Raw genomic sequence first — 11,457 nt, 5'->3', positions numbered from 1 at the left:
AATTGACTCCTAACAATGAGAGGCGGAGTTCTTAGCGAACTACACATAATCAATCGTGTATAAAGCCTGCGTCTGAGCTGTAGGTGCTGTTGTTGCAGTTTTGGCCGTTGTGTAGTTACTCATACCATAATGGAGCTTTTCAAGTGTCTGTTTGGTGTTGTTGTTGTGGTTGTTTTGGCTTGTGATGTTGCTGCCCAGCATCACTGGGCACTGCCTCTGCAGAAACACCAACCTCCTCTTCCTCCTCAGCTGCCTAAGCAGCAGTCGAAGGTCCCTCTACCTGCAGCTCCCTTTGATAAATGCCAGGTGGAGGTGGGTGAGAAGATCCAGTGTGGGACCCAAGATATCACAGCTGAGCAGTGTGAAAACATTAATTGCTGCTTTGATGGGCAGCAGTGCTACTATGGGAAAGCAGGTACGTGCCCTCTACTATAGTTTCTAGTGCCTCTCATACAAACACTGCATGGTGAGTGTGAAATTTCGCAACTACTACAACAGAGAAACTCCTCCATCTATTTTCTTCTCACCCAGTGACTGTGCAGTGTACCAGGGATGGCCAGTTTGTGGTGGTTGTGGCTCGAGATGCCACCATGCCCCACATAGATGTGGATTCAGTCAGCCTGCTAGAAACAAACGACCACTCCTGTACCCCAGTGGACTTTACCTCTACATTTACCATCTTTCAGTTCCCTGTGACTGCATGTGGTACTACAATAAAGGTGGCTGGTGCAGACTTTGCTTTAACTAATATGTGACAATTTAAACATGCTTGAATTCTTCAACTACTCAGGCTATAAAATGCAACATTCAGAAATTCCCAGCATGAGTTTCCCCAGCCCCATGGGTTTTTGTTTAACAAATGCTCCTAATACTGAAGATTCAATTTACAATTATGTAAACATGGAGAAACTGGCAAACTCTCATTTGAGAGGCTTGAAACAGAATTATGTCCTTGTAAATTTAACACTTTCTTTGACTCATGTGAGCACTCAAATCTTTTCCACCTGCAGGAGGAAGAGGGTTACGTAGTGTACGAGAACCACATGTCTTCCTCATATGAAGTGGGAGTTGGACCCAGAGGATCGATCACCAGGGACAGCCATTTTGAGTGAGTTGGTATAAAATCAAACTCCCATATTGCTCTTGTGACCCACTGAGGTTTCCTGAGTTGTAAAGTCCTGTCTCCCAACAGGTTATTGTTCCAGTGTAGGTATTCTGGCACAGCTGTGGAGGCTCTTGTCATGGAGGTGAACGATGTTCCTCCACCTGTGCCGGTCGCTGCTGCAGGACTCCTCAGAGTGGAGCTGAAACTGGGCAACGGACAGTGTCACTCAAAGGGATGTGTGGAGGGTGAGGAGCCTCATAATGATGCTGGCTGGTGCAGAATCTGTGGGGTGTATATACTAAAACTGCACCATTTTGATTGCAGAAGAGGTGGCGTATAGCTCCTTCTACACTCCAGAAGACTACCCAATCTCTAAAGTATTGAGGGAACCAGTCTATGTCCAGGTGAGCATCCTGGAGAGGTCTGATCCAAACATCATCCTGAATCTGGAGCACTGCTGGGCCACGTCCACCCCCAATCCTCACAGCCTGCCACAGTGGGACCTACTGGTTGACGGGTATATAGAAAAGCATACAAATATGAGTTTAATAACTTTTGCAAAGAATTGCATAAATTTGAGCAACTTTTTTTTTTTTTTTTTTTTTTAACATGAGCTTTTGTTGGCTCCAGGTGTTCCTTCCATGATGACCGTTACTTAACCACAGTGGTGCCTGTGGATGGCTCCTCTGGACTTCATTACCCAACGCACCACAAACGTTTCATCGTTAAAATGTTCACATTTGTGGATCAAAACACCTTTGCCAGTCAGAAAGACGCGGTACAGTATTCACATTAGTCCCTTAAGTGACAATCTTGGTAGTTTCCTGGACCAAATATACTACTGGCTCTCTTTCAGGTGTTCATCCATTGTGCTACAGCAGTGTGTTATCCCAGCAGCACAAACTCTTGTGAACAGCCATGCCACCGGCAACGTGAGTAGCTCCTTAACTGCAAAATGTAGTTGAAAAATATTTGTCTACAAATCCATAGTTGCTTCATTAAACCAAAATCCCTGGCCTTAGGTTAACCTAAGTTCCATACAGTGAGTATGTGAATTTTACATTTGGACAGTGGAAAAATTGATGGGGTATTGGCTCAGGAATCTGTATCTGCAGATGCCCTGAATTGATACCAAAGTGGGTTCGGTGCTTCATGCATTTCCAAAGGTGAAATCTAAAGCAAATCCTCAGATTGGAGCTTGAACCAGAGAATGTTTAGCATTTTGGTTTGACAAATGACTTCTGTCAGATTTTAAACTTGTCATTAAAGTGACTGATGCACTTTCTGTCCTTCTCTTGTAGGAAGAGCTGCAGCTGCATTGAGGAAAGTTTCCTCAAGTCAGAGGGCTCTGGTCTCAAGCGGAGAGGTCATCCTGACTAAATCTACTTCCAACACCAAATCGAAGACATGACAATCCACTGGCAGCCATATCTGGCCATGACTTTTAATAAAAGCTCATGCTTACAACTGGGTCTTGTCTGATTTGCTCTTAAGGTCACTGGCTTTTTTTTTTTTTTTTTTTTTTTTTCTCCTTTTGCTGAGGTAGAGGTTTTTGCAGAGGCAGTGTAGTCGAGCAGTAATGCAACCCCTCTTCCTGCTGAGAAATCACAAGGTTGCATTACAACTGGGTACTTTGCTGTAGATCTATACTTCACTGAAAGATGTGACAATGTTACAACGAACGGTAAGACTAATGCGCAAGTCAGCTGTGAATTTGTACTTGTAGTGGAGTGTTGTACTAAAATGTTGCTCTTAATGAGTACCACCAGTTTTACAGTACTGGTTAAGGCATGAACAGGATCTTAACCTTATTTTTCCTTTCCCTTGTAAACATGATTCTTTCAAGCATGCCGCATCACGACTCCTCCTGGCTCAATACTCTTTATTTTTTGATAACAGTCCCTCTGGGTTTCTCTGTATGCTACGACTCGCAGCATCTCTCCTCCACTGCTCTGCGCACCACCTCCCTTTTTTGTCCCACTCAACTCCTCCACCCCCTCCTCTCATTGAGATGGGCATCACGACTCCTCCAGACTCGCTCTTTCTGCTCTCATGCACAGGAGGTGCAGAAGGAAAGCAGAGCAGCCGTATGGATTCGGTCTGACTGACGAGCAAAGAGAAGGGCCGTGCTGTCAGGATGCTCATCTCCCTCCACTTTAACCTCCAACCTGCTGGGAAGCATTTAAGCAAAGAGGCAGTTATACATCACATTCAGACAGCGAGCACTGCCTCGTCTATAAGCCACACTTCAAAATCCCAGAGGACAGCTGCTGGGTGGACATGCATAAACATGTCTGTGAAATGTAAACACGTTTTGCCACTGGTTTAAAAATGCTGTCAATTAAAGCAAACTGGTGGATGCAGCGCAGATTGTGTGTGGCATATTAAATATTAGGAAAATAAAGAATTAAGGAAATGGTGGTGAAAACCAATACAGTTCAGGCATAACTGGGCACTTCAAGGCCATTATATTTGACCAAATTATCACTTTGTCCTAAATAAGAGAATCCAGATCTTTCATAAAAACAATAGGGGTATAAAATAATTCACTTTTGGCAAATTCTAACATTGACAATGTCTTCTGTCTGCTTTTCTTTAGAGCTATTAGTGAAGTGAATTCTGTTTGATCTTAAAGCTGCAATAGGAAAAAATGTATTCCAGCCTAGTGGGGCTCTTTATGCAAAGACGACACAACCTTCACACTACGGTGGTCAGCGTAATTTCTAAAACTCAGTAAGGCATTCAAATGTGCAACAATGTCATTTTGTAATTAATTTCTAGTAATTATATATTCTTGATTTCTAGGATTATTTCTGGCATTTTGCGAACCCTTACTAACGTGACAGTTGAGATACAGACAGAAAAAAACAAGGGGAAAGACGTCAAGCAACAAAGAACTGAAACCGGTACTGTTGTGTTTATGTGTATTATATGATGTGTGTCTTAACCAGTAGGTGGAAAATCAGTTCAGACATTTGTAGTTATTGACTATGTGGTTTTGCTAAGCGACCGCATTGCTGTTCAAAATGCACTTCAGTACATACATCACTAAGACTTCTCACATGACTGTGTCTGTGGCTTTTGCTGCCTTTCAGCAAGATTTCAACAAGTAACTCAGTCACCAGTGAGGGGAGCTCCGTTGCAAAAAATTACTGATTTGATCCGTGACTGAATGGTGATGCAGTGTAGTCAGTTCACTCTGAAAATTCAGTGTTAAAGATTTGTTCGTACATGTACTGAACACCTATATAAGACACCCCATACTCATAATTTTAAGAATAAAACAGCCAAATTTCACTACATATTCTCTACACAGAATCCGAAAACCCCCAAATGGCGACAGTTTAGAGGCCAGTTCCACTTTTTCTTAATCAAAAGAGAATCATTATGGCTGTGTTAGTGTTTCCTAAGTTAAATGACCCACATCTGTCAACTTCTAAAGATCAATGAAGTAATGCATGAAAGTGGCCGACGCTGCTGGTCTTCCTGGTTGGTAGCCGGTCTACATCACTACACTTAGTGACAAATTAAAATCTATTCACAGCTACACTGAATATCAACTTTCTTACTGAATCGTGTGGGTTGGCAAACAAATTCTTCATGCACCCACACATAAAGTATAGACACACACAAACCCACCAGTAGCACCAGACAAACACCCACTAGGAGTATAAACGGGGCCTGTTAGCGTTTCTTTCTTTGGCCCGTGTGAAAGCAATCACCAGCCATCTGGAGCACGGCCCCCTGGGAGAGCAGCAGGTGGGACCCTGTGGGTTAAATGAGCTGTTGTCTGTAACCAGTTTACCTCCCACATGACCAACTTCTGTATCTACATTAGTCAGTTAGTTTACCTCCCACATCACAACCCTCTACACCAGTTCAACTCCTGCCTCCCACAGGTTTCTACTGACTGGTTTTTCATAGAGCGGAATTCTTACAGAGAGTATTGTTTCACAAGGGAAGACATTGTGTTTACCACAAATAAATAGGTGTAAAAAACTGAAAGATAATCTAACTAACATTAATCCAACTAATTCAATTGAACAATCATTGACTGAAAATCCAGAAAATCCAAATTCAGACAAAAAGGAGAGGAAGCCTGAGTGGAGCAAGCAGCAGCTATCATGGCTGACTGTGAAAGGCTGAGTCACCTGTCAATCAGTCAAACACGGCTCACGTCATAATTCTCCTCCTTAATATCTCCTTATTTATACAAAACTGCTGCCACCCAGAAACAAATCAGATCCAAACATCCTTTGTAAAGAAATACTGACTTTGCATCTGGTGAGAAACTGCAGCCCGAGACTCTTTTACACTTTGTTCAGTCTACTGTAGGTATTCAGGGGAAAGACCATCTCTACTGAGATAAAATATGCATTAATGCCAACAAACACCTTCAATTATTTCACAAAAAACATTCCCCCAACATTACATGTACATGTTATACAATAAGGATGTGAGTTTACATGACTACCTCCAGCTTTTATCTACATTTATTCACAATGAACACACAGTCTTCCCTTGTCAAACATGTACTTGTCACAACTGTTATGGACACTTCAATACTTCTGCCATGTGGCTCCCATACTACAAGTGATAGTAATATGCAGGAGTGCAATATAAAGATACTGTATATACTATAAGACAATGTGTCCACTGGCAGAGATTTTGACAAATCATTTGTAGTTTTGCAGCTACGTCTCTTTAGTATCTCTGGGTGTGTTGGGCTTATTCATTGTAATATCCAAAAACATACAGAGAATCTACTATATCATATTGATACCATGATATTAAATACCATAATACAAGGCTTTATCCATATTGCCCACGAGAGCTAGATAGATAAGCTTTATCTTACTATCAGTAACAAGAAATTGCATGAAATGCCGAACTGCGTTTGAGGTTATTCAGTCATCAGAGAGCACTGACAACTTGACATTTCAGCTGTAAAATATCCTGCTCAATATATATTTTGCACAAAATAAAATAAAAACAAACTAATCTAATGGATCTGTAACAAGATTGTTTGTTCATGTTATGTGTTTATGTTTAGAAAGAAAGTACTATCGGCTGATATATCGTTCCCAGATATCAATATAAATATCCTCCTCATAAATCCTGCATCGTGCGGGCTGTATTTCCCACCACTTCTACGTACCAGCCAACCCTCCCTCATTACTGCCAGCTATCCTACAGCAATTACATTTCACTCTACGGCACCACTTGCTGTACACATTCACCTACCACATGAAAACCTTCCAGCAACATGGAGAGAGCACCACATGTCCACCAACTCTCTACTGCGTAAGACCCCCCGCTTCACTGCTACATCACTCACTTTGCCGCCTTTCTAAGTCAGAGCATGTGCAAGCCTAGCACAACAGATGAGATAAAAAGTCCTTTATTATTCAGCAGTTCCCACGGCACTGCAGGATGATTTATTCACAGTGAGGAGACAGCAAGGACAAATATTTGACACTCTTAACGATGAAGCCTCGAACATCTAAAACTTTCGTCCTCGCTGCTTTTTATTAATACATATTCATAAGATGATTTTAATCTCTTCTTTTCTGTAGTGTGCGAGAGTGAAGGGGACTCATCACTGCGGAGAGAGAAAGATGGATGCTTTAGACCCTTAAACTCCAACATGCTGTTGCAGCGGTGCGATTACTTAAATGCGAGCTGAGCGTGTATTGATGAGAGCAGGGGAATAACAGGAGGACTAAAGCACTCGTGCTAATCTGAGCCCTGAACCCTCCAGGGACAAGATTGAAAATTGAATTAGAGGAGGAAGTGACAAATTTGACTCATCCCGCTGTCTACATTTGCATTAATATAGGTAGCGGAGGCTGCTTTTAGAATAGTTACTTGTGAGTCAGAGTCACACACACACACACACAGACAGTGAAATAAACAGGAAAAACCTTGATGCTTTCGAGCAGACCTGTGCACGTGTGTGAAACCCAGACAAGTGAAAATACAGCAACACACATACTCTGATCATGTTAGTAGAAAACAGCAGAATTGGATGGGGGGAGGTTTGGGAGGGGTGATGTCAGAGAGAGTGACGGATCAAGCTTCTTGTCAGAAAAAGACTTGGGGGGGGGGGGGGGCTGGTTGTTTGGCGTAAATCATCATGACACTCATCCGCAGACATAACGTTTGCAACAGGTTTAAAATGAGAATTACCGGGAGTCAGAACTGGAAATAAAAGACACACGGAGAGGTCTGTCTATGTTTTGTAAACATAAATGATGCACACAGCATGTAAAGAAATGACAATTAATATTTTTGTTTCCTGTGGTGATATCTACATTTTAAATACTGTAATTTTAACTACTAAAGTACAGTCTTGAGCTACTTCTTATTATGCTGAGTTATATTTCTACACTTCTATACTACATTTCTATATTTATTGATTCTATTTCTATACTACTCCACACTACAGCATTAAAATACTGCTCACATGTAAATGCATCTACAATACTAATGGAAGTCAGTTATAATCGGACAATATAATATATAACAACATAAAAAAGGGCCATTCTGCTTAAAGAATACTTTGACTGAAGTAAAGGATCTCAATACTTCTTCCACTACCGTTTATTTCATAATACTACTTATTCATTTTGTTTTGCCAACTAATGTTTATTATTACAAATCATTAGGCCGTACATCCTCTGAGAGGTTTTATAAGTACATTGTATTTTCTAAATGTCAGCTGTGCAAAGCCCTTCGGTTCATGAAAACACCGTCTACAGTACGGCGAGCACGGTCTATTTTAACAGTCAAATGAATTGAGATAGATCTTTTCTGTCTGCAGTCTCTGCAGTGGCCCGCTCAGTGGCGTGCAGGTAACAGCACTATTTGGAAGTGACAGGACCTGAAATGGACCCGAGCCAGCCTCTGTGAGCGGGAATGGACAGAATGCTGACTATGAGGAACTAGACCCCCCTGAAGAGACAGCGCTTTTATGTATGTGTGTGTGTGTGTGTGTGTATGTGTATGTGTGTGTGTGTGTGTGTGTGTGTGTGTGTGTGTGTGCAACAGCGACAGAGGGAGAGAGAAAGATGCTGAGATACACAGAGATACCATATGAATGATAATCTAATTCTATTCAAATATCTTCATAAAGCACAGGGGAACTTCTCATGAAAGCTGCACCAAATGGCAATGAGATGTACGGTCACACTGTTTCATTTCAAAAACCCAGAAATCCTTTAAACGTGATGGAAGGAAACTGCAAACAGCATGCTCATATTTACCAACCCAACTGGTCTGTGACACTTTACACCAAACAATACAAAAGAGAAGAGAGCGGCAACAGATCTCACAGTCCAGTTTTCTGTGTGCTTTCTCACTGCTGTTCAGGAGACAATCTGTGTCCGAATGCTGCATGGTGAAAACTAGCAGTATGTAAATATAAACATGTGCGGTCTTAATACTGTATGTGCAATTGTATCCATCCTGCATACTAACAATGTAAGCACTGATATTCAATATGTAGAAGAACAAATGATTCAGACACATATTTTGTATTTTTCCTTTACATTTTTTGTGGCTGCCAATTCTTTGCCTCAGTGAGGGAACATAAGACTGTGTTCTCATCTCCTGCGCCACTATATGCATATTTTTACCCAAATTTTTGTTGCAGTAGCGTTGCTTTAAATATTCATCAACCAATCACAGACATATGGAAAGACTCAAAAGAGTGAGGACTGGATCTTCTCAGTGGATCATCAGTGCAGCAGGTTACTCAGAAATAAACACACACACACACATGCATACATTGAGTAAGTCCGGCAGCTTGTGTACTGTATATATCCGCGGTGCTGCAGTGCCCTGTGGCAGGGGGGTGGGGGTGGGGCGAGGAGAGGTGTGGGGTGGCAGCTTTTCCTTTTCAGGTGGATCATGACTTTGATCCCTGCAGCAGCCAAATCCTCAAGCCTCCTGCTGCTGAAAGGACATGAACATGCCGTCTCTAACATCTGCTCCGACAGAGAATTACCACACACTCGTTTAAGCACGTATTGTATGTGTGGGCAGGTACATGTGCGTAGGTGCAGTACATACCCACCTACATACACAAACTGAATGCACATGCAGGACCTATGGAGCAACACTTCAGACTGCAGACCTCCCACACCCCTGAATAAAGCTCCTGAAAAAGCTTCAGATGGAAGGCTGCAGCACCTCGACACCAAGTCACCACAACACCGTCTGTCACCGCCTCTTTTCTCTTCGGTACCCTGACCTACGTATTCTTACCTGCTCCTTCCTGACATCCCACGAGACGCCAGGGAGGCAGACAGCCCCTGCCGCTGCGCCGTCCCAGCATGCACTGCACCTGACAGCAGTTGTAGGAGCCAGTGACCCATGCACCAGACCCTTGGTTACTTTCCAACTGTCAGTCATAGCTCAAAGGATCTCTCCTGCATCTCCACTCAGGACCCAGAAAACAGCAGCTGCTGCCAAAAATAAAGAGTTTCTACACACCGCCTTATTCATGAAAATCTTAATGGTTATAAATAGCTTGTTGATGCTCTGCTTTACTATTCCCTTTGGATATTGAGTTCAGAGAGGTTAGTGGGGATTGTGAAATGCTTTCTAAGAAATCTGTTTGGTGCAGTGGCTGAAAATACAGCATCAGTGCTGCTGTGCACAATATATGAATGGATGTCATTTACATATCAAATAATTGTTTTCTTTAGGGTTGATTTTGCACGGAGGGAAATGTAATCATGGCCATTTGCAATATAATTGTATCAATTATTCAGTCGTTGGCTCTTGTGTATGATATGTTTATGATACCCACCACATTTTATCTTAATGGATTGTCACAGCAAAGCTCACTGATTGTAAAACTCGAGTGCCAACAGGAGCAATAAATTAAAGGGTTATTTCTGTTCCATTGTCTCTGTAAACACTACAGTCAATCAGCTGCTGATTCTATAAAAAGATTATTGCCAGAAACGGTGGGGGAAATGGCTTTTTTTAGAACAGCGGCTGTGAATGAGGAGATGACATTTCTGTGCTGCTTCCTCCTGGAGAAGTTATCAGAAAGATCTCTATTTTTTTCCCCTCTATCTGCTCCGTGTCATCTGCTTACTCCTGCGACAGCACCAGTGGTTCTCTGCTGCCAAAACTCAAGCAGCCACATGACATGAAAATCCTCTGAATCTTGCTGATGGCAAACAATAAAACACAGAGGGTCCTTTTGTCAACATCCAATTTTAGACTGCAGCTACAGCGGCGAGAAACTGTGCGAGCCTTCACTCATCTGATTTTGAAATGTGTGGCTAATATCTATCTCTACGTCATTCAGTTTTCTAAGAAGGAAAACACAGATGCTTTGTTTTAACCTGAGGGAAGGTGTCTGATGAATAGTGCTGCCACTTTGCACTTAGAAAGTATCAGGACACAAGCTGCACAATCGCTTACATGAGCAGAAAAAGACACAAATGCATCTATTTTTGGGTAATGGACTGGTATACAGGGAGTGAATGATAAAGCCATTGATCTGAGGAGGGGGGCACAGACAGCACGTTCCAATCCTCTAAGACTCCGACTACCATTTTACATTACTATTGATCTTTACACTGAGACACACAGCGCGGCATCGATCTTCACAGCAGAAAAACACCTCTGTACCACTTGGGCCCAACGCAGCAGCAGGAAGACGGACTGACCGACAGATCTTTCACACGTGAGAGCACAAGATCGCACGGACACAAAGAGAACAGAGAAAAGGAAGACAAAAGGCGACTGCAGTCACAGACACACAAATCAGGGAGGAAGGACACTTTAATCCACTGGTTTGACTGCCTGGCCTGCCTCTCTGTCTGTCTGTCCCTTTATCTGAATATAGATATCCCTGCGTGAAAGTGCTCCAGGGTATCACTGTCAGTCCTGCAATGGCATGAGTGGGGAAACTGGTGCATGAGGCAATTAATATTCAGAAACACTCCACTTTTGGTTCATAAGTGGAGGGGGGCCGCGCTAGCAAACAGGAAGGGCTGAAGGGGAAGATGACAGAGGAATAGACGAGGGGGCATGAGGACGGACAAGATCTGCAGGAGAAATAGAGGAGATAAAGAAGACACAGGACGTGAGCAAAATACATCAGAGCTCAGTAAGCAGAGGGGGGCTCTAATCTTATATTTCAAGGATATTAACATCTTAATAATGACCCATTAGGCCATACATAAAGTGATCAGAGATAGCCATACATGCATTTCTTGAAGCTGAACAAATTAACCTGATGTGGTTTGGTGAAATCTAAATAGATAAGAATTAATTATGACAGGCAGAGGCAGGCCGAGGCTGAGAGTGATGCAACACCTGTGGATCAA

General features: G+C 42.5%; 1 protein-coding gene across 1 annotated transcript; it reads left to right on the top strand.

The window, feature by feature from the left end:
- The first annotated feature begins 129 nt into the window (after positions 1-129).
- On the top strand, positions 130-2,516 carry LOC139296381 (zona pellucida sperm-binding protein 4-like). Its single transcript, XM_070918775.1, has 8 exons — positions 130-415; positions 532-719; positions 1,011-1,108; positions 1,193-1,350; positions 1,430-1,622; positions 1,736-1,883; positions 1,962-2,037; positions 2,407-2,516. Exons 1-8 carry the CDS (start codon positions 130-132, stop codon positions 2,514-2,516), a joined length of 1,257 nt encoding a protein of 418 aa, XP_070774876.1.
- Positions 2,517-11,457: the final 8,941 nt, after the last annotated feature.

This window comes from Enoplosus armatus, chromosome 14 (assembly GCF_043641665.1).
Source record: "Enoplosus armatus isolate fEnoArm2 chromosome 14, fEnoArm2.hap1, whole genome shotgun sequence".
Classification (NCBI taxonomy): domain Eukaryota; kingdom Metazoa; phylum Chordata; class Actinopteri; order Centrarchiformes; family Enoplosidae; genus Enoplosus; species Enoplosus armatus.
Note: the sequence above shows the minus strand (reverse complement) of the source record. Positions and strands in the feature narration are given on the sequence as shown.

Bases quoted from the DNA above. Each gene is read 5' to 3' on its own strand.
- LOC139296381 (XM_070918775.1), top strand. From the start codon at position 130: ATGGAGCTTTTCAAGTGTCTGTTTGGTGTTGTTGTTGTGGTTGTTTTG. The intron at 720-1,010 runs GTGGCTGGTGCA...TTCCACCTGCAG, and splicing joins CATGTGGTACTACAATAAAG to GAGGAAGAGGGTTACGTAGT. The intron at 1,623-1,735 runs GTATATAGAAAA...TGTTGGCTCCAG, and splicing joins TGGGACCTACTGGTTGACGG to GTGTTCCTTCCATGATGACC.